The following is a 20883-nucleotide window of genomic DNA, read 5'->3' as shown; positions in this document are numbered from 1 at the left end:
TTTGCTGTGGAAAGCAAAAATACTTAGCAGGGAAGAATGTGATATGGTGATTTTCACAATAGAGTTATCTCTCTTTGTTTTCATACACTGTTTGTCATTGAGGGTAATTTCCGCATCTATTTTTAGTAACAGAAATTCTGTTCAGCTAAAGTATTTAAGATTTTCATTTAAAATAATTTTTGTCATTGTCATTTTTCAAATAATGATGGAAAATACACATAAGTTTTTATTTAAATGTATTGATTAATATTTTGATAATTTCAACATCACTTCCTGTGATCACGTGACTTCATAGTTTATGATTTTGCACGAAATGTTTCGCGCTATGAAGGCTGTGTGTTGAACAATAACATTGTTGAAGCTGAATTATTTCTAGCTAGGTGTACCAACTGTAAGTTTACATTTTTTTTAATATAGCTTTGCTCATGATAGTAAACTATGTTTTGGTAGGGTTATTTTAATATTTGTAAAGTCTGAAAATATTTATTTTAATAGAATAAGTTCAGCATGTTTTGTTGATAAACGTTCCATATCATATTGGCTATTCATTTTATTTCTAGTGATGTTTAATAGACTTTTGTTATGAAGAAGTTTAAATTTATTTTACGAGATATACTTTTGTTATTGTTTACAACTACAATTAGAGGTAACATAGGTATATTGATTTTTTGGTTAGGTTGTACAGTATCACTGTGGTCGACGGTGACCTTGACCTGAGTTTATGTATTGAGGCCCTAGTTGGGGTAAGATTTATATGAAAGCATGTTATATATTTATTCATGAGATTATTATGAGTGTAATATGTTATAAATCTTTATAATGAAAAGGTCAACTGTCTGTCATATTTTGTAAATTTATTTTTATTCATTTTTTAGTAATGCATCATAATATTCATGTGAATTTACATTTGTAAGTAATGTCATGTTTTTTTCTTATTTTTCATTTGTACAGCACACTGTCATTACTGCCAATATCATTACCATTATATTAATTTGTAATATCATTGATATTCATAATTAATAAACTTATAAAAAGAACAAATCTGGTTATCACAAGGATATAAGGTTTATAAGGATAAGGTTTATAAGGAGTTATGTTATAACGTTTAATAAAATATATATTGTATTATGTAGGTCGTGGCCACAATCGCCAAATCAAAAATAAATGATTTTAAGAAGTTATATTTGTCTTCATCGTCTTTAATAATGTCAAAATGTCAGCATATAATGTTAAAGTATCAATATGTAATATGTCAAAATATCAGCATAGGCAAATAACTTCAATGTTCATGCGATTTTTAGCTCTACTGGTCAGAGACCAGAAGAGCTTATGCGATAGTAATGCGTCCGTCGTCCGTCCGTCTGTCCGTCTGTCTGTCTGTCCGTCTGTCCGTCTGTCTGTAAACAATTAATCAAAATGCTACTCCTCCTACAGTTTTGCTCTGATTTCAATATAACTTGGCACACAAGTAGACTACACTAAGATACATAATTCTGTGTATCGGTTTTTGATTACGATAAACGGTGTTGCCATGGTTACTAAAAATAGAAATTGCTGTGAAATTCTTTCAAAATGCTACTCCTCCTACAGTTTTGGTCTGATTTCAATATAACTTGGCAAACAAGTAGATTACACTAAGATGCATAATTCTGTTTATCGGTTTTTGATTTCGATAAACGGTGTTGCCGTGGTTACTTCACAGTGAAATTTCTGTGAAATTTCTTTCAAAATGCTACTCCTCCTACAGTTTTGGTCTGATTTCAATATAACTTGGCAAACAAGTAGATAACACTAAGATACATAATTCTGTGTATCGGTTTTTGATTTCGATAAACGGTGTTGCCGTGGTTACTAAAAATAGAAATTTCTGTGAAATTCTTTCAAAATGCTACTCCTCCTACACTTTTGATCTGATTTCAATATAACTTGGCACACAAGTAGACTACACTAAGATACATAATTCTGTGTATCGGTTTTTGATTTTGATAAACGGTGTTGCCGTGGTTACTAAATATAGAAATTGCTGTGAAATTCTTTCAAAATGCTACTCCTCCTACAGTTTTGGTCTGATTTCAATATAACTTGGCACACAAGTAAACTACACTAAGATACATAATTCTGTGTATCGGTTTTTGATTTCGTTAAATGGTGTAGCCGTGGTTACTAAAAATAGAAATTTCTGTGAAATTCTTTCAAAATGCTACTTCTCCTACACTTTTGCTCTGATTTCAATATAACTTGGCACACAAGTAGACTGCACTAAGATACATAATTAGGTTTATCGGTTTTTGATTTCGTTAAACGGTGTAGCCGTGGTTACTAAAAATAGAAATTTCTGTGAAATTCTTTCAAAATGCTACTTCTCCTACAGCTTTGGTCTGATTTCAATATAACTTGGCATACAAATAGACTACACTAAGATACATAATTCTATATATCGGTTTTTGATTTCGATAAACGGTGTTGCCGTGGTAACTAAAAATAGAAATTTCTGTGAAATTTCTTTCAAAATGCTACTCCTCCTACAGTTTTGGTCTGATTTCAATATAACTTATCACACAAGTAGATTACACTAAGATACATAATTCTGTGTATCGGTTTTTGTTTTCCATGAACGGTGTTGCCGTGGTTACAAAAAATAGAAATTGCTGTGAAATTCTTTCAAAATGCTACTCCTCCTACACTTTTGATCTGATTTCAATATAACTTGGCACACAAGTAGACTGCACTAAGATACATAATTAGGTTTATCGGTTTTTGATTTCCATGAACGGTGTTGTCATGGTTACTAAAAATAGAAATTTCTGTAAAATTGTTTCAAAATGCTACTCCTCCTACAGTTTTGGTCTGATTTCAATATAACTTGGCACACAAGTAGACTACACTAAGAACATAAAAAGACTTTATTATTGCTGTTGTAAAGTTTCAATTCCCAATTGCTTAAGTACTTTTCTCTTCCTTTGCCATAAGTACAAACCAGTAGAGCTTCAGTCTCGACAGAGACTTCTGGTTTTCGAAGTTGTAAAGGTTTTACAGGAAGTATTCTTTCATATTAGATAGGAAAATTTTGATATAATTGAGATTTAATTATTCACCTTCTTGTGTGTCACGTTGTAGGCTCTTCGCTCGTCATGTTCACCCATCTCCTATAGGAATCCTGTAAAGATATGACAAACCAGACAATGTGTATTGGCAGGAATCCTTAAACCTTTTATGAAACAGGATCAAAGCTTAGTATGCCGTTATTATGACCCTAAATTATACGTCAAGTAAAAACACTGAAAGGTCAAGGTCAAAGAGGTCAACCTACAAAAATTCCAATAAAAAACCCAAAGATTTGTGGGCGGAAGCAGACAGTGATTACTTTTATAAGGTACATTTATATGTATATCTTTGTGGGGACCAGCAACACATCTTGTACAGATGTGACGTTATGCTACAGCAAATTTTAAAGTCTTGATATCTATTTATTCAACATGACTATGTTGTTCCTTAAGATCAAAAGGCTCCGAAATTCTCACTGTTACTGTATCGCAACTATCAGGATTTTAGAGTGTAACAATGTTCTTAATTTAATTAAACTAGGTGAAAAGGTGTCATTAACTTGATTCAAGGTCAATATTTAAAAATCTAGGTCATATTGCTCAGCTCATGTTGTGATGTTTTAGGAATGGTAAAAGAAAAGACATTGCAGCATAATTAATGAATTATAATTCAAAACTCGTTTGTTAACTAATTTAGGAGAATACATGTGCAACTAGAACTGTCCAAACGGGACAAAATACCCCCGCAGGGTTTTTCAGAGGTGCCAAATCATGAATATTTTATGTATCTAAGAGAAGAGAGAAATGCTAAAACATTTTCAGTGCAGTGTATTTGCTCAATATATTCTTTATGAATGAAACGAAGGTGCAGATTAATAAAAAAAAAAATAAAGGCTAAAGATACAGACCAGACACGAATTATGAACTTTTTCTGTCAGTGACCTTGAACTTGCATAATTGACCTTGGTTCAAAGTCATGACACAACCTCAGGTCATAAGCAATTTTTGTGTAAAATGGGAACTCACCACGTTTATCCATAAGACAGATATGGACCGGACATAAATTATGAATTTTTCCTGTCAGTGTCCTTGAACTTGCACAAATGACCTTGCATCAAGGTCATAACACACGCTAAGGTCATGAGGAATCTTTGTGTGATATAAGACTTACCAAGTTTATCCATAAGCAAGATATGGACCGTACATGACTTATGAATTTTTTTCTTTCAGTGACCTTGAACTTAAATGACCTTGGCTCAAGGTCATAACACACCCTCAGGTCATAAGCCATCTTTGTGTGAAGTAGTAGATTCAAGTTTTTCCATAATAAAGATATGTACCAAACATGAATTATAAAATTTTTCTTTCAGTGACCTTGAACTTGCAGAGATGACCTTGGGTCAAGGTCATGACACACCCTTAGGTCATGAGCAATCTTTGTGTGAAATAGGAACTTATCAAATTTATTCATGAGAAAGATATTGACTGAACACGAATAATGAAATTTTTCTTCTAGTGACCTTGAACTTGCCCAAATGACCTTGGGTCAAGGTCTTAAGCAATCTATGTGTGAAGTAGTTGATTATAATGTTCCTCCGTAAGAAAGATATGGACCGTACACGTACTACAGACTGTCGGACAGCTAGACGGACGGACGGACGGACAAGCTGATTCCTATATACCCCCCCTTAAACTTCGTTTGCGGGGGGTATAACTATGTACTTAGTTAGTTTATTTAATGCCCAGAAGCAGAGAAGAAGATATTCAAAGAATTAATGCATTTTCAGAATATTTTATTAATAGAGCCCCACCCTAACACAAGAATCCCTGACCCTGGGGCCTTAAAATTCACAATTTTGGAAGAGGCACTCTTGCTCATCATAACTATGTACTTAGTTGGTTTATTTAATATCCAGGAACAGAGAAGAAGATTTTCAAAGGAATAATACATTTTCACTATATAATCTAAAAACCCCTTACCCCAGGGCCATGAATTTCACAATTTTTGTAGCGGACTCAATGCTCATTACATTCATGCCAACAGTTTGACTGCTTCATGCATGTCCAGGAGCAAAGAAAATGATTTTAAAGATTTCATTAACTTTAGTGATTTTTGTCCCACCCCTCAGGCCCCAGGGGGCAGGGACCATAAAATTCACAATTTTTGTTCCCCTTCATCCATAGATGCTGCATACCAAACTTTGTTGAAATTGGTTCCGTGGTTTCAGAGAAGAAGCTGAAAATGTGCAAATATTAACACACGACGGACGACGGACGATGACGGACAAAAACGCATAGCAATAGGTCACCTGAGTGACTCAGGTAACCTAAAAAAGTGAAAAACTATTTAATATATGATCACTTCAAATAATTTTTAATTAAAATGTTCCTTTTATATACAAACTAATGTGTACTTTACAAAGACATGAATGGGTCTGTCAATACATGGATATTTTCAAAATGAGAATGGAGCTTCATGTCCGCAAAAAATTCACCCAATCGCAAAAAAAAAAAAAATCATGTGTGTGCAGGTGAAGAGGGGGGAGGGGTATGGACAATTCTTGTTGATAAGCTGTTTCAAATATTTATATGACTTTCCTACTTATATACATGTACGAGAGGTCGATAACTCCTGAAAGGGGGGTCAAAGGTTATTTCTTAATTGTTTCACTGTATAATTTATTAATAAAAACCCGAGGGGGTTCTGGCTTCTATAACTCCCAACTCCCCCTGCCGAATCTGCCAGTAACACTACAGAAAAGATTTTTTAATTTTTTTTAGGATTGGTTGGAGATTTTACAAGAGTATACCCCTGCTAATACATTATTACATATTGTATTTACAAACAGTCATGAAATTAAAGACAGTCAAAGACAGACATGAAATTAATTCATAAATATTTCATCAGTCTTTCTTTATATTTTTTGCCTGGTAGGACGCATTCATCATCATTTGTCGTCCTTTACACCCTGTGGTGTGTAGGGCAGCAACGAACTTTCTCCACTCTTTTCTATCCTTGGCCAGCCGCGTCAATGGTCCTCAGGTCTGGTGCATTGCTGGACGCATTGGGGGAAATGATTAAATTGTTAAGCAACGAATTAACCTACCGCCCCCTTCCGTCTAAATAGGTGGTAGCATAATGCAACCTTGCATAATTTACCAATTTACATTTCACAAGTTGACAAATCGCAAGTCTACGAATTACGCGAGAGCATCGGCAAAACTTGCATTAACATTTTAGACTTGTCAAATTACCCATGCATGGATAGTTACAACTAACAAATTGTAAAAGAAGAATTGAAAGATTATGAAATTAAGATTTACAATTTACAAATTTAGGTTTACATGTGTACATTTTAAGAATTACAGAGTTGGAATTTTGAACCCGTTGGCTTTTCATAGAATTGGACTCAAACAGACGGCGGGGTAGCGTTTGGAAAAAAATGTTTACAGAAAGACAGACAAACGCACGTTTATATAAGCAGACGGACATACAAGGAAGAAACCGGTTGAACGGTAGGGAACTAATTAATTCGCCGTTCATTACTATATTAATTTGGGACCATTTGCCACCTACATATAGTTTGGTCGTTTGAGAGTGTTCAGATTAAATCCTTCATTTCAAGTAAATTAAAAAAAGCAGTGGTAAGTAATGTCTGTAATAAGAACCTAGCATTGTCCCCATGGATGAGTTGCACCTTGACCAATACTGAATCAGTAATGAACATTTCTGTTTTTCTGTACCAAAACTACTCAGGTGAGTGCTGTTGCCCAATGGCCTCTTGTTGAATATATAAGAAGCGTTGCTTATACAGAAATTTTGTTTCTCTTACACTTTTTAATGTCGTATGAAAGGAGAAAAGCAACCTGACGCCTATACAGATTAACAGGAAAAAATTACTAATCATACTATAGCACACTATGCTTTAAAAAAAATAAAAATCAAGCTGCATGTTATATTAATGCATATTATATTTCAAATTTTGTTAAATTATGCATTAAAATCTTTTAAACAGAAAAATTAAGTTACCCACTATATATACATGTACATGTATTGTTTTCTATATAGACAGAAGAGGTCCTGTTGAAGTGTTTTAAATGAATCTTCCTAGGAAATTAATACATGTTTCACACACTTTTAAGGCATAAAAATATTCACTAAAATAACTTGAAATTTGATAAAACACCATGTTTACAAAAAATAGATCCATCGGGAAAAAACAACGCTAGGCTTTGATTTCGCAGGTTTATATTTCTACATATATTGAACATCTGTGCAGTTCATACAAATCATGACAACTTTACACCGTGATAAAATAACAATTGATGCACAGAGTGAAAAAACTTCAATAAATAAGATACAATTTCCAACAGCCTTTTCCACAGTTTAATGAAATTTGATCACTATTTTTGTACCTTCGTCCTTGTGGTGAGGTAGAGTTTAGGGATTGTTGTTACATTTTGTATGGGTGAGCGATTACACAACAAGTGTACGCATAACCTATTATAAATTTTGTCCTTATTTCAAAACCTAAAATGTATGCATCCAGGTCGTACATAATCGAAATGTGCTTGTCCTTAGCAGTTATTTGCATCGTTGGATTTACTTTCGCCTCTGCCAATTTAGGTATGTGTGTGCATTCATACTTGTATGTAAATCATAACAATTATCAATAATTTCTCATTTGCAATGACTTCCCGATGCACAAATTCATCCGGGATTGCATAAAAAGTATCTTTTTAAGTTAAAAAATTGTTGGTCAATAATTCACGCATTGGATTGAAATTTCTTTGCTTCTGTATTTTCCGTATACTAAATGTATTATGCGTAAATATTACATGGTAAATGATAACCTAGACACACACGCAACATTCCCAACTATAATAGGTAAAAACTAAATTTGTGAATTTCATTCCATGTGTTTGATGAAATATTTATTTAATGCTCATTTCTTTCAAAAAGTTTCAAACGCAGAACGTATATAATACGCATAGTTAAACTGTGCTGTGTGAGGTTTTGATATCTTGAATGCTACAATACTCTCCTTGATTGGGCGAATTTAAAACGGGGCGAATTCAAATTACACTACATAATTTCTTAAACAGAACTTAGATTGGGCGAATTTAAAACGGGGTAAAATTGTTCACAAGTTCAAAAAGGCGAAAATTAGACGGGGCGAAAATAACCCTGTATACAGGGGCGAAATTTTCCCTGTATACAGTAACTATGCGTATTATATACGTTCTGCGTTTGAATCCCGGGTCGCAGTAGGTGCTGGCACGAAAAAGATCACTCCCTGCTCAATGGCCCGAAGTGCCGAGTATAGGACAAAATTTGCAGCTTTCCACCGGCTTTGAGTGAAAAATACTCGAGAGGGACGTTAAACAATATACAATCAATCAATCAATCATATTCAGCATTTTCGAGCTGTACATTTACTCTCTGGAAGTCGTCTTAATGATGAACCAAGTTATAATATTAGGTGCCAAACATATATGTACAGTACATGTATATCCCTGTCACGTCAATGAATGCATAATGGAATATTTTAGACACAAGCTCATATTTGTACCTCATATTTAGTATTTTTGTTTATGCAGGTATTTGAGATTGATTATAAGGAATGTCCAGAACCGACAAAAACATGGACAATTATATATGTACATTGAACACATATCAGTTTTTGATAAAAGTGTACATGTGAAAAATATAGGAAGAGGTGAAGGTTACTCTCGATCAAATCCATACAAGTTAACTCCAGACTTAATGCAAAATGTTGCAGCTTTATGGATTTTGGATTGTATGAAAAAAATAATTGCGTTAACTATAATTACCTTGAATGTCATTTACTAAATAGTAGGTTCTAAAGACGTCTTCAAATAGATATATCATTGCATCGATAGTATCTTAAATGAACCTTTGTGTGTTAACTGAAATATGAGTGTTGATGTTTTTTCAAAAGCTGCGGAAACACATTAAAATTCTCTAGACTCGGTGATGCAGTATGTTTTTGTCCTCATATAAAAAGAAACAGAAACCTATATCCCGGAGATTATGATAATAATTTTTGATAAATATTATTACGTCAAGTTTATTTTTGTTTTATTCAGTCACTAAAAGTCAGATATTTCCGTCATGTAACTTGTGATCTGATGCAGCTCACCAGAAATCATATTCTAGAATTTGAAAAGGTACCCATCTGCATTAAACATAGCTTATCTTTGTCGGTCAATATTAAATAAACGTAACTCTTCATTGGTCAAATACTGCAAACGTTCATAAATTAGCGCCTTCAATGTTTAGCATATAATTCATGGTTGGATCAGGTGCCATGGAGGAGTAAGCATCCTCTATCCTGGACGTATCTCATCTGTATCAGTCGATAATAAACACAAATCTGCATCGGTTACATATTAGACGTATCTCATATATTCCGTCCGTTATAAACGTACGATGTCTATTCTCCGAAGACCACATAAAGGAGAAGGTATTTTTGCCGTTCTTGACCCCTTATTTGAAATTCAACAAAATTGTGATAGCTTGTAGCAAAAAATTAATTTTGATACTTGTTTTAAAACCAGCACTAATTTTGATAAAGGCAGAAGAGACCACAAGATGACCTTTTTTGATGTAAAATTCAGAACACAGTTAAAATTGTGTCATAGTTTGTGTGTAGTTAAAAACTTTTTAAACGAATATATAATGAACGTAGCTTTAATGATACTTGCTTTAAAACATAGCATATATCTGTATCATCATTTATCTGTTGTTAGTTGCTACTATCAAATTTAAATTTCTTCTTGTATGTTTTTTAGACCTACAAGAGGAGCTTATGCGATAGTAATGCGTGGGACATTTTCTGTCTGTCTGTCCGTCTGTCTGTAAAAAATTTTTCAAAACGCTACTCCTCCTACAATTTTAGTCTGATTTCAATATAACTTGGCACACAAGTAGACTACACTAAGATACATAAAATAGTGCATCGGTTTTTGATTTCGATGAACGGTGTTGCCATGGTTAATAAAAATAGAAGTTTCTGAGAAATTTTTTTAAAACGCTACTCCTTCTACAGTTTTGGTCTGATTTCAGTATAACTTGGCACACAAGTCCACTTTATCAACGATGAACGGTGAGAGGTACTAAAAATAGAATGTGTGTAGAAATTCCTTTAAAACGTAACAGACAATTTGAAAAAGTAGACTACACTAAGATAAATAAAATAGTGCATCGGTTTTTGATTTCGATGAACGATGTTGCCATGGTTACTAAAAATAGAATTTTCTGTGAAATTCCTTTAAAACGCTACTCCTTCTATAGTTTTAGTCTCATTTCAATATCACTTGGCATACAAGTAGACTACACCAAGATGCATAAAATAGTGCATCAGTTTCTGATTTCGATGAGCGGTGTTGCAATGGTTACTAAAAATAGACAAAATTCATTTAAAACGCTATATATTTTGGTCTTATCACTTGTATAAACACACTCATATATATCTTTTGTTAGTTGCTACTATCAAATTTAAATTTCTTCTTGTATTTTTTTTTCATTACTTGTATGCCTTGATGGGCCCTAAATTGGTATTAATAAATCTTATCTTATCTTATCTTATCGGACAATACAAACATTAAAAAAATTAAAATTGAAATAGCATCTCAAATACCCTACAAAACACCCTACAAACAATAAAGACTGTGATCAGGGCATAAACACAGCATCCCCAATTGACAGGTGACTCGCTGGGAACCTTGATTTTTTTTTTCAAATTTGCCATTAAAAAAGGAATTGAAGGCTTGAAGAAGGCGTCCGTTTTGAGTAAAACAGATGTTTCGTGCATTGTATTAATCAGCCACAACATTCTGTGCTCATTTTTTGGTATTATTTTGTAAACAGAGATGGAGCCGCTTTCGAAGTACAATTCAACAACCCTGATACGACACGCAAACGCAAAACTCGATCTTCGGTGTCGTTCATCCGAAAGTCTGGCAGCTGAATTGCAGCTTTTGCAATGTATCAATTCAAGCGATTGCAGAAATGTCACTGAAGTAGAGAGTTTGGGTTCAGAGGTCACAGTGAGATTTCAGTCCTTACAGGCCAATGACAGCGGGACATACATTTGCTTGGACCATAATACTACCGAAAACGCGAACATCATACTGAAAGTAGGAGGTATGCAAATAAAATGAAAAGTATCACTTTTGAAAAATTCCATTTAAATTAGAAGTATTCTTCAGACTAACACTGTACTGCAAATTGTAAGGCTAATACTTTCATATCAATCTGTTCTTTATTGTCGTGAGAAATGTTACTATATAACTTACCTTTTAAAATCAATAGACAAAGCTTCTGAAATCGGATGCGGCAAAGATAATGATCTTATTAATACAAACTAAAAAAGTTTCTTTCAGATTTCTTTCAATCTTGGAAATAGAAAAAACAAGAGGCCCATGGGCCACATCGCTTACCTGATAAGCTTTGACCTTTCTGTTCTTTACCAGATTTTCCCCTTGTAATACATATTGTGACCCCACCCTACCCAACTGATCATAATTTGGACAATTTGAAATCTGAACTATGTCAGGAAGCTTCCACATAAGTTTCAGCCTGGCCCAGCGGTTCTTGAGGAGAAGATTTTAAAAGATTTTTTCTATATATTTCTGTGTAAAAATTTGATTCCCCATTGTGGCCCCGTCCTACCCCCGGGAGTCATGATTTTAACAATTTAGAATCTACACTACCCCAGGATGCTTCCATATAAGTTTCAACTTTTCTGGCCCAGTGGTTCTTGAGAAGAAGATTTTTTAATGACCCCACCCTATTTTTGTCTTTTCTTGATTATCTCCCCTTGTAAGGGGACTTGGCCCTTCATTTTAACAATTTAAATTTCACCCAAGAATGCTTTGTACCAAGTTTGGACAAAATTGGCTGAGTGGTTCTTGAGAAGAAGTCGAAAATGTGAAAAGTTTACAGACGGACAGACAGACGGACGGACAGACGACGGACAAAATGTGATCGGCTCATGTGAGCTAAAAATGTTTCTTTACAGTTAAACCCCAGCCTCCAGAAGACTTTGACTGTGTTTTTCGAGATTTGAAAGATCTAAATTGTACTTGGAATAAACCCAAAGCTCAAATTTCAAACACTGTACCGACTTCATGGAATGTCACATTTCGATGGAAGCCATACGGTGGCTCCAAGTTCAGGTGATCATTGAATAGCATCTATAGAAATCTGTCTATTAGTAATATTTCATTTCTTTTTATGAATAGTTTGGAAAAGTAATACAGTTTGATATTTAGTACTTTTATGATATTGAATATTGGTCTTACTGTAGATCATATATTTATTATTTTTGTCAGTTAAACAACAGAGTGCTTTCTTTGAATATTGGTAGGGGAATTACAAGTAAACGTTGCAGCCATTGCAGAAAAATGCATGACCTGTGTCAGTGGATAATGCATTTTTTTCTGCAATAGTTGAAACGTTCATTCCCGTACTTACAAAGAAAAACGTTTTATTTTTCATATTTATATCTGTACAAATTATCATTTAAAAGGGAATTAAAAGGATAAAATACTAAGTATTGTGTTATTGATGTGTTCGCCATCGTTCGTTTCATTGTAGAGGTGATATACATTAAACTGATAAAAGATTTTCGTAAGAAATGAAGGAGATGTATTCAGTAGATGTGAATACTAGTATTCTAATATAAACATAAAACATCCTCCAAAACGCTATATAATTTTTACTCCTATTTTAAGTTATTGAAAATTGTACTTTTATTGATGAAACTATTACTAGTATTTTATTTGATTTTAGTTGATATATTATTGATGATGCACGTGAATATCAATTGGTATTAAGTTTTGCTCGGGTTACCAATGCTACTTCAGAATAAATTAATAATTTCTATAATCATTTGTTACTTTAACACTGTAATTATGATAAATAATAAAAGAGATTACTGATTTATCCTAAAAGAGTATATAGCTTGAAAAAAGCTTTATATTTGATAAATAGTAACTTTTTATTACATGACAGCTAACTCATTATTACGAGATTACTTACTCGTGAGAAAGAGAAACTTGCTATAAATAACAAGATAACTATTTGGTATCTTTTTACCTTGTCAAAAGTACAAAATGTAATTTCGAAGGTTTTTGCTGCTTCTATCAATTATGATTTTTTTCTTGTAATCTTCCAGCGATTTAGCATCATTATGTCCAAATCAGACCATCTCAAATACAGCCATATCCTGTCACTGGTCATGTGACAATAGCAAAACATGCTCCTTTGGGCAGATGCGAAGATACCGAGTATACATACACGGATTGAACCAACTCGGAAATGTCTCCAGAATGTACGACGTCATTCCGGAAAACTATGGTAACTAGCTTATATTTGCAACATACACACTTTATATATATCAAAAGAGTTGTTTTTTTTTTAAATTAAACACTGTACTTTCTGTATTTCAGCAATACTCTCAATTCAGAAGTTGGATCTAAAGCCATCCAACAAATCAATGCTAATTATCGTGCACCTGCAAGAACATATATATCTGTCTCTAGTTGGTAGGATTGTGTTTCAGATTGAAATACATGAACTTCAAGGCGCAGAATCTGAGGTAACTCTAACTTCGATTATACGTAATTGTTAACTACCTGCGAATTTTGGGAAAAAGCCTGAAATTAATGTCTTTTATTAATTTCTTTTTAAAACTAAATTATCATTTAAATAATAGTAATATTTTTTACAGTTGACAAATAAGACACAGTGGATAACAGAAATACAGGAGACCTACAAGAAAAATATCATAGATTTGAAACCCTTCACTGGATACAAAATCTGCGTAAAAACTAAGTTATCTGAAAGCATTGGTCATTGGAGTAATGAAGTCTGTGGCCAAGATGTCACAAAAGAAGCAGGTCTGTTCAGTCTATATCATTTTGAGAGATTCTTTGGATGTCTGAGATTGCTCTGGTCCAAATATGTTTTGTTTAAAGAATTTTTGAGCTTGAATACTGTTCATTAGCTCCATATATTTCATTTCAATGAATTTGATATCAAGCTGCAAGTTAATCAAGTTGCACAGTGTATTTTGTGCATTGCAATTAAAACAATGCCATGTTTAAAATGCTGATCTGTACAATTTTTGTTTTAGTTTTAATTTCATCATTCAAGATCATTTCTTAAAGTTATTTGACAATAATGGATTGGTCTCGTTTGATTTACTTTTATTTTATAGTTCCAACACATGCACCAGAGACAACAAAATGGGCATATTACTTTGAAAAAGAAAGCGGTCGAGTTCGGTTGTACTTGAAGGTTATAATACAATCACGCATACACCTAGCTGAAGTCATTATTTTTAACACTCATGTCAATTAAAGAATTAGTTATGCATTTGGATATCATGCATACACATAATAATGAAAGAAAGATATGTTTAATTAGCCATTCTGAACTTGTTACAACTCGTATGGCTATGTGCAAAAGGGCTATATTTTAAGGGTAGCAATAGAAAAGGAACACAAGATCTCTAGGTTTTAATTCAAGTAGGATTACTATACAAAGAAAAAATTGCACATAAAATCTTTTCAAGTAGTCAACAGGGAAGTTAAATAAAAACTTATATGACCAGAATTTGCTTATAGAATTTGCAATCGCATACCTTTTAAATTTGTGTATGTAAGAAGATACTGTTTTCATTTTTGTAGAAAATTCCTACCAAATACAAAACTTCAGAAAATTATAACTATTTCATTCAGCGACTCGAAAATGGTCAGGTGACAACCAACATTACTGCAAAACCGAACACAACAATAGAAATTCCATCCAGCTGGATTAAGGACAATGATAAATTTATCGTAAGAATTAGGTCGTGTAATGACTTGGGCTGCAGCGACTCTTCCACACACCTTAACATTGACAAAGCAAAAACAGGTAAATTGCACAAGGTAACACAAGGTATATGTGTAAAGCAATCTGTCAATGTTATGAGGCACTTTTATAAATTGCATATTTATGAAGAAAAAAACACGAAACGAAAAAAAGCGGAATAAGTACTTTAAAATTAGAGGGAAAGTACTGAGATGGCTTATTAACTAATCTTGATGCTATAAAAAGTTTCTTTCAAGGCATAGTTCTTATTTTTAATTCAACCCACAACTGCCTGTAACCGACACAGCCTGGCAATTCTTTGTACAGAAAATGGCAACGATTCATTATTTCTTTTGCATATAATTCACTTGCACTTTTGGCGTCAAACAATTAAAAGAAAATAAAAAAAATAACCTTGAAATTATTGATGAATTCATTAAGCATGTGGAGTAGGATTGTGTTGACCACATGCCACAATTAATACTTTTACAAAGTTTATTTATTGCATAATTATTCAGATTTATATTAAGATCTTTAGTTTTTAATAATGGAAAGGAAAAAAAAATAAAGAGTATTTATCATAAATCACTGATACTTTTATAGTAAGGAAGTCATATATGATTGATTTATTCTAAAAGGGTGAATCTGATTTTCTGAAAAGAACAGTGTACCAGAAATGTAAAAAGGAAAATGTCACAATAGTCGAAGACACAGATACTGAACAAATGTAACATACAAAATGTATAAAAAATTTTGTCAGAATTTCGCCCTACCGGTGTAACAGCAATGAAGAATGATGAGAGCGATATGTACACAGTATCCTGTGATGTGAGAGAGAAGTTCCGAAAGAACACACAGTTTACCATTTTCTACTACTGTCGTGGTTTTCGGGAAACTCATACCTGTCTCGTACGTCTTTGTCATATAAAATGGTTTTATCGATAACATTAGAATATCGATTCTACTGTAATCAATTCGGAAAAAAAGTATACTTCAAAATATTTCGTTTTTTAAGGTAGTCCGATCCTCATGTTTAAAAAATTAGCTGTTAAGTAATCAAAAATACTCATTAAAGTATCTCTGAATCCACAAAGTTATGTAAATTTATTCACAGTATTTCTTTAGTTAAAGATTAAAGTTAATCATATTATAAAGGGAAAATTGTCAAATCTCCAATATTTTTGCAGAAAAAGCGAATTGGAATATCAGCAATGCATTTTCTAATTGCAAATTGATCAACAAATATATTTTAGGTTAAAAACCTATCCAGGTATTCAGAGAAATTGTCATAATTTTTATACTTATTTGTTATTTTTTGTCTTCTATTTCCGCCATGTACGATTGTGTGTATTCTATAATACATAGTGAAAAATGCTTTTGCTATCATTGCAAGACACCACAAATCACTTCTTATTTCATATCCTGCTAATAAACATTGGTATCTAAGGTTGGATACAAGAAAAATCTTATTTCTCTAAAACTGTATCAATTTTTTTTCCTTTTATAGGGTACAAATGTCAACTTTTATAAGACCTTTTCTAAGACTTCCAAAAACCTTGAATCTTATAAAGATGAATAAAATGAAAATTATTACTTGAAAAAAATTTAATTTTCAAGCTTCATTTTGATGCATTTCAAATTAAATATTACTTTTTGGAGCTATCCTTCCTGGCTGAGGATTGATATCCTTAATTATATTTGCATTTTACAAGAAATCTTTTTCAAATAAAGTTTACATTTGGTTAGTTAGTTACATTGTCAAGTAAAGGTAATAAAATAAACTGAAAATGTAAAAAGTATTTGTAAATGTAATATCACAGAATTTATGAAGAAGTAGAAATCATGCATACTGAAGAAGAATGTAATGCCAAAATTTCTGTTTTCTTGAAAATGCAACGAAAGAACCCACAGATATCTTAACAATTTTAAACACTTAAAAATGATTTTAACAATCTTCCAGAGTGACTTTAATTGGATAAATAAAACTGGTGCCATATTGCGACAAAAAATCAAAGTTCCAAGTGGCCAATATGGAGATTGGATATTTGGGGTATCATTAGTTGCCAATGACTACACTTCCGGTGGTATTTTATTTGTTAGCTGTTATTCCACTGTCAATAGCAGTTGTGAACAAGTCGGTGTGTCTGAGCTAAAAGAATTGACAGGTAAGTTTAAAAAAAATGTCATTAAAATAAAAAAAAGGAAATGAGTAAAGGGAATCTTTTATTTGCCATCAGTAACAGTATGACGTAAAGCACTTCTGAATTGTTACGTTTTATCCCCTTGCAACGGAGTTGGAAGAGATATACTAGTACGCCTAGTAGTAACGCAATCACGGGGATGTGTTTGCCAGGGTGTGTGTGTGTGTGTGTGTGTGAGTGTGTGTGTGTGTGTGTGTGAATGAGGGTGTTTGCTCGTGGGTTATGTCCTGTGCAATTTTCGTTGGGATCAATGTCGCATGTTACGTTGATATGTAGATATGTTTTTTTTGCGAGGGAATGCGATTTGAGATCTTATTAGTGTTTAGATCTTTGTAAATAGCTACAGCAACCCTTTAACTTTGATGTAAATGAGCAAAATTAACAATGAAAAAAAGTTGTAAACGTAAAAAAATCGCTTCACACGTATTTGTCTTAGTTGAATGATTTTATCTGATTAAAATAATTGTTAGATTGAAAGCCTGCCTAAATATCGGCGTAAAATTTCAGACTCAATTAATAAGTAAATCAAGCAAGCAAAAAATTAAATCAAGAAATCTTTCTATATTTATAATTATAAATCAATCAATCAATCGAAAAAATTGTGTTTTTTTTTTTACTAAAATAAAAAAGAAAATATATCTTTTGTGTTTTTCTTCGTTATTTCAGTTTTTCCAGATGAAGCCCTCGTTGTTGTGCTCATTGCGATCACGCTGACGTTGCTATTCGGTGTGCCTTTGTTACTAAGGTAAACAAAGATTTTCGGTGATATTTGTAAGTAAGTTTTTTTGGATTCATTATTATTAATATATCTTCTCTTATTGAAGTAATGATTTAATCGAACACAGTTATTTGAAGGATTCGCATAATTGTAGATACTTGAGGAAAAGGTACTGTCAAGAATTGAGAATAGATCTACCTGAAATTTTTCAGAAGGTAATATCGTGATCTGTTTCTATCTTATTCTTATCAGACATACATCAATCATCAAATTAATCGACAGCTTTTTGATCCAGATTCGCAAAAATAAATCGATGTAAAAAAAATCCAGATTTAAGGTTTTGATAAAATGTGTTTTTGTAGAAATACAGGAATGACGATATTAGAAGCACATTGGAAACTGATTATATATCAAGGACATACACTAGTAGTGTTAATGATCAAGAAGGCATATTGATCAAATGCCAAGAGGAACAGAAGAACAATGGTGACCACGAAATGATTTTCATTAAGGGTTCTGATTCAGTTTGCAAAGATGAGAAACGCCGCTCATTGAAATTAAGCTTTGATTCTGGAGTAACAGATTTAAACCACGCGGTCCACACTCCAACAAGTGATTGCAGTTCGGAACAAATTATGCGTAATGTAACGTCGCAAGAAAGCTTAAATTCAGTATTTGAACAGAATAATGAAGAAAGCAATGACGACAATGAAATGAAACCAGACCTTAAAAAAGTTGTTGAAGATCATAAATTTTCTGAGGAAGGTGAAACTGAATCATTGCTACCATCTGGGTATGCAAAAATGACATACGTACAGTGTAATAATGATTACTGTGTAACTTGTGGTGGAACAATGACATATTGTGAGGAAAAAGAAATCAATGATCTCGAAAGAACGGCAATGAATTTAACGTTTGATTGCAGAGACAAAGACTGCACAGAAACTGTTGAATTGATTTCTGGATATGTGTAGGTTGTTGAGTAAATGATGCGTATATGTCTCCAAAACGGTGAATAAGAGAAAAAGTTTAAATATAATGCCTGTTTTTTTAAAACTGATACACTGTACTAAAAACTTAAAAATTGAAACTTTATATACTTGTACAATGTATATAAATGATATGGAAATATATTTTTTGCAATCTTGTTTTTTAAAGGGACGAAATGAAAAGGCTGATTAAACCAAGTTACTCTTGATGACATTGAAGTAAGAGTAATGAGTTGAAATGTAAAATTATGCATTCTTGTTAAAAATAGCGAATGAGTTTTTTTGATAATGAAATTATGCACCACAATTATGCAGAGGTGAACCTCGAGGTTTTTATCTGAATATGACAATCTAAAAAATAATATGATATCAAGCCTATATACCTCACGGTACATGGTACGTTTTTTCTTTTAAAAATGAAGTTCTCTTTATTTGGATAATATTGAAACATACTAGTACTCTATGTCATCTTTTTTTTAAAAAAAGAAAAGCATTCATACTTTGTACATTTACAATGAAAAAACAGATACATTTTTATATGTCAGTTTGTGAAATATTCTTGTAAATTGATGTACGTTTGTTGTCTTTGTATTTCATAGATTTTGTATACTTATTTTGTGTGTTAGTTGTACTTTTATAACCAAATAAATTTTCCATTAAATGTTCAATCAATTTGTTCATCACTATAATGTAGTAAAACTCTCATTTATCACTCTTGATGCTGTGAATAATACCTTAAAATGCATGTAGATTTTGATTTATATACTGGTGAGTATTTGCAGACTATATTATATTGAAATGTATTAGTCATTATGTATGGTCACGACTAATATAAAAAACCATAACGCCACAGTTCTGCAGCTAATTACACAACTGAATGAATTTTTAAATCATAGTATTCATCTACAAGTATATATTCAGCGGCTATAATTTGCCCGAAAACAGAATCAACATAGCTTTTGAAACCTTTTATTTTGTTTTAATAAAAAATTCTTGCTCAGTGCTTATCAAGATTTTTTTAACTCCACTTTTTTTCCTTTCAAAAAATTTATTTTTCAAAAGAATATATCAGATTTTCCGGATTGCATATTTCAACGTGTTATGCACTGAAGCAAAAACTGTAATTTAATATGTTTTCAATTAAAAAAAAGAATGCCACTTCAGATTAAAAACAACACGATCTGGAGTGTGTAATACATGTATAGTCTTTTATTTCTCAACTATTGCATATGAAGCAAACATACATTTTTAAAAAAGGAATTCCCTACTACCAGAAAAGGTCAAGAAACCAAAGCTACAATATCCAGTAAGTCTTCAGGGTTTCAACAATCAAACACGATAGAAAAAACAAAAACAAAAAACAGAGATGCCATCTTATGGAGTAGTAACAATGATACTGCAATTTTAGAACGTTTAAAATGTCGTGTGATGAATGGCATGTTTATTCCATATCATTGACAAAACTAGAGTAGGCTTACCCTACCATGAAACTCGAAACTTGCACTTCTAAAGATGCATGGCATGATGCATATCTGCTTAACACAGGGTCACAGGGTTTGTTTACAAAAAATGGCAGAGTAATTAAATGAGATCACAGAGGAAAAAAGAAGTAAAATGTCTCTGAAATGGAGCATGTATGTATGTGTGAAAATTAAAAATCTTTATAAGGATTGGTTCCGCTGTATAGCACATCAACTATACCTTCTCCTCCCCATACACTGACTAAATTATAAATGTCTGAGACTGATACGAGGTGGTACTAAATGGTAACTGTTTTAATATATCATTTATTATATGTCGTTTGCACTTTTGTTCATAAAAATCTTGAAAAACAAATGAGTTTATAAATGAATTTAAAAATGCATATGAAGCTTTTTGGTTAATCAATCAAGAAGATCCAAAAAAAAAAGTATTTTGCAATAATGATCTTTTCTCTGATAACAATGATCTTCTTGTCTTAATAAAGGCTCCTAATTTCTAAAGAAAAACAAATTATCTATTTGGCTTGAATTAAAAGTGCAAAGTGGAATCTGAAGATTATGTGTTC

At 32.4% G+C, this 20883-nt stretch overlaps 1 protein-coding gene across 2 annotated transcripts; it reads left to right on the top strand.

Moving 5' to 3' along the window:
* The first annotated feature begins 7388 nt into the window (after nt 1–7388).
* Nucleotides 7389–19321, top strand: LOC134245503 (uncharacterized). 2 transcript variants are annotated; one of them, XM_062727789.1, is made up of 13 exons: nt 7389–7671; nt 10939–11214; nt 12092–12248; nt 13250–13431; nt 13524–13672; nt 13805–13973; nt 14294–14373; nt 14766–14991; nt 15689–15837; nt 16889–17093; nt 17796–17874; nt 18002–18062; nt 18210–19321. In XM_062727789.1, the coding sequence occupies exons 1-13, from the start codon at nt 7581–7583 to the stop codon at nt 18819–18821; spliced, it is 2436 nt and encodes an 811-aa protein (XP_062583773.1). In that variant the 5' UTR covers nt 7389–7580; the 3' UTR covers nt 18822–19321. The 2 variants fall into 2 exon arrangements, with proteins under 2 accessions (XP_062583773.1, XP_062583774.1); XM_062727790.1 differs by lacking the exon at nt 10939–11214.
* The last annotated feature ends 1562 nt before the right edge of the window (nt 19322–20883 follow it).

The sequence above is a fragment of the Saccostrea cucullata genome, unplaced genomic scaffold (assembly GCF_032062105.1).
Source record: "Saccostrea cucullata isolate Sc308-1 unplaced genomic scaffold, CSIRO_AGI_Scuc_v1 ctg923, whole genome shotgun sequence".
NCBI lineage: Eukaryota > Metazoa > Mollusca > Bivalvia > Ostreida > Ostreidae > Saccostrea > Saccostrea cuccullata.
This window is presented reverse-complemented; position numbering and strand designations above follow the sequence as displayed.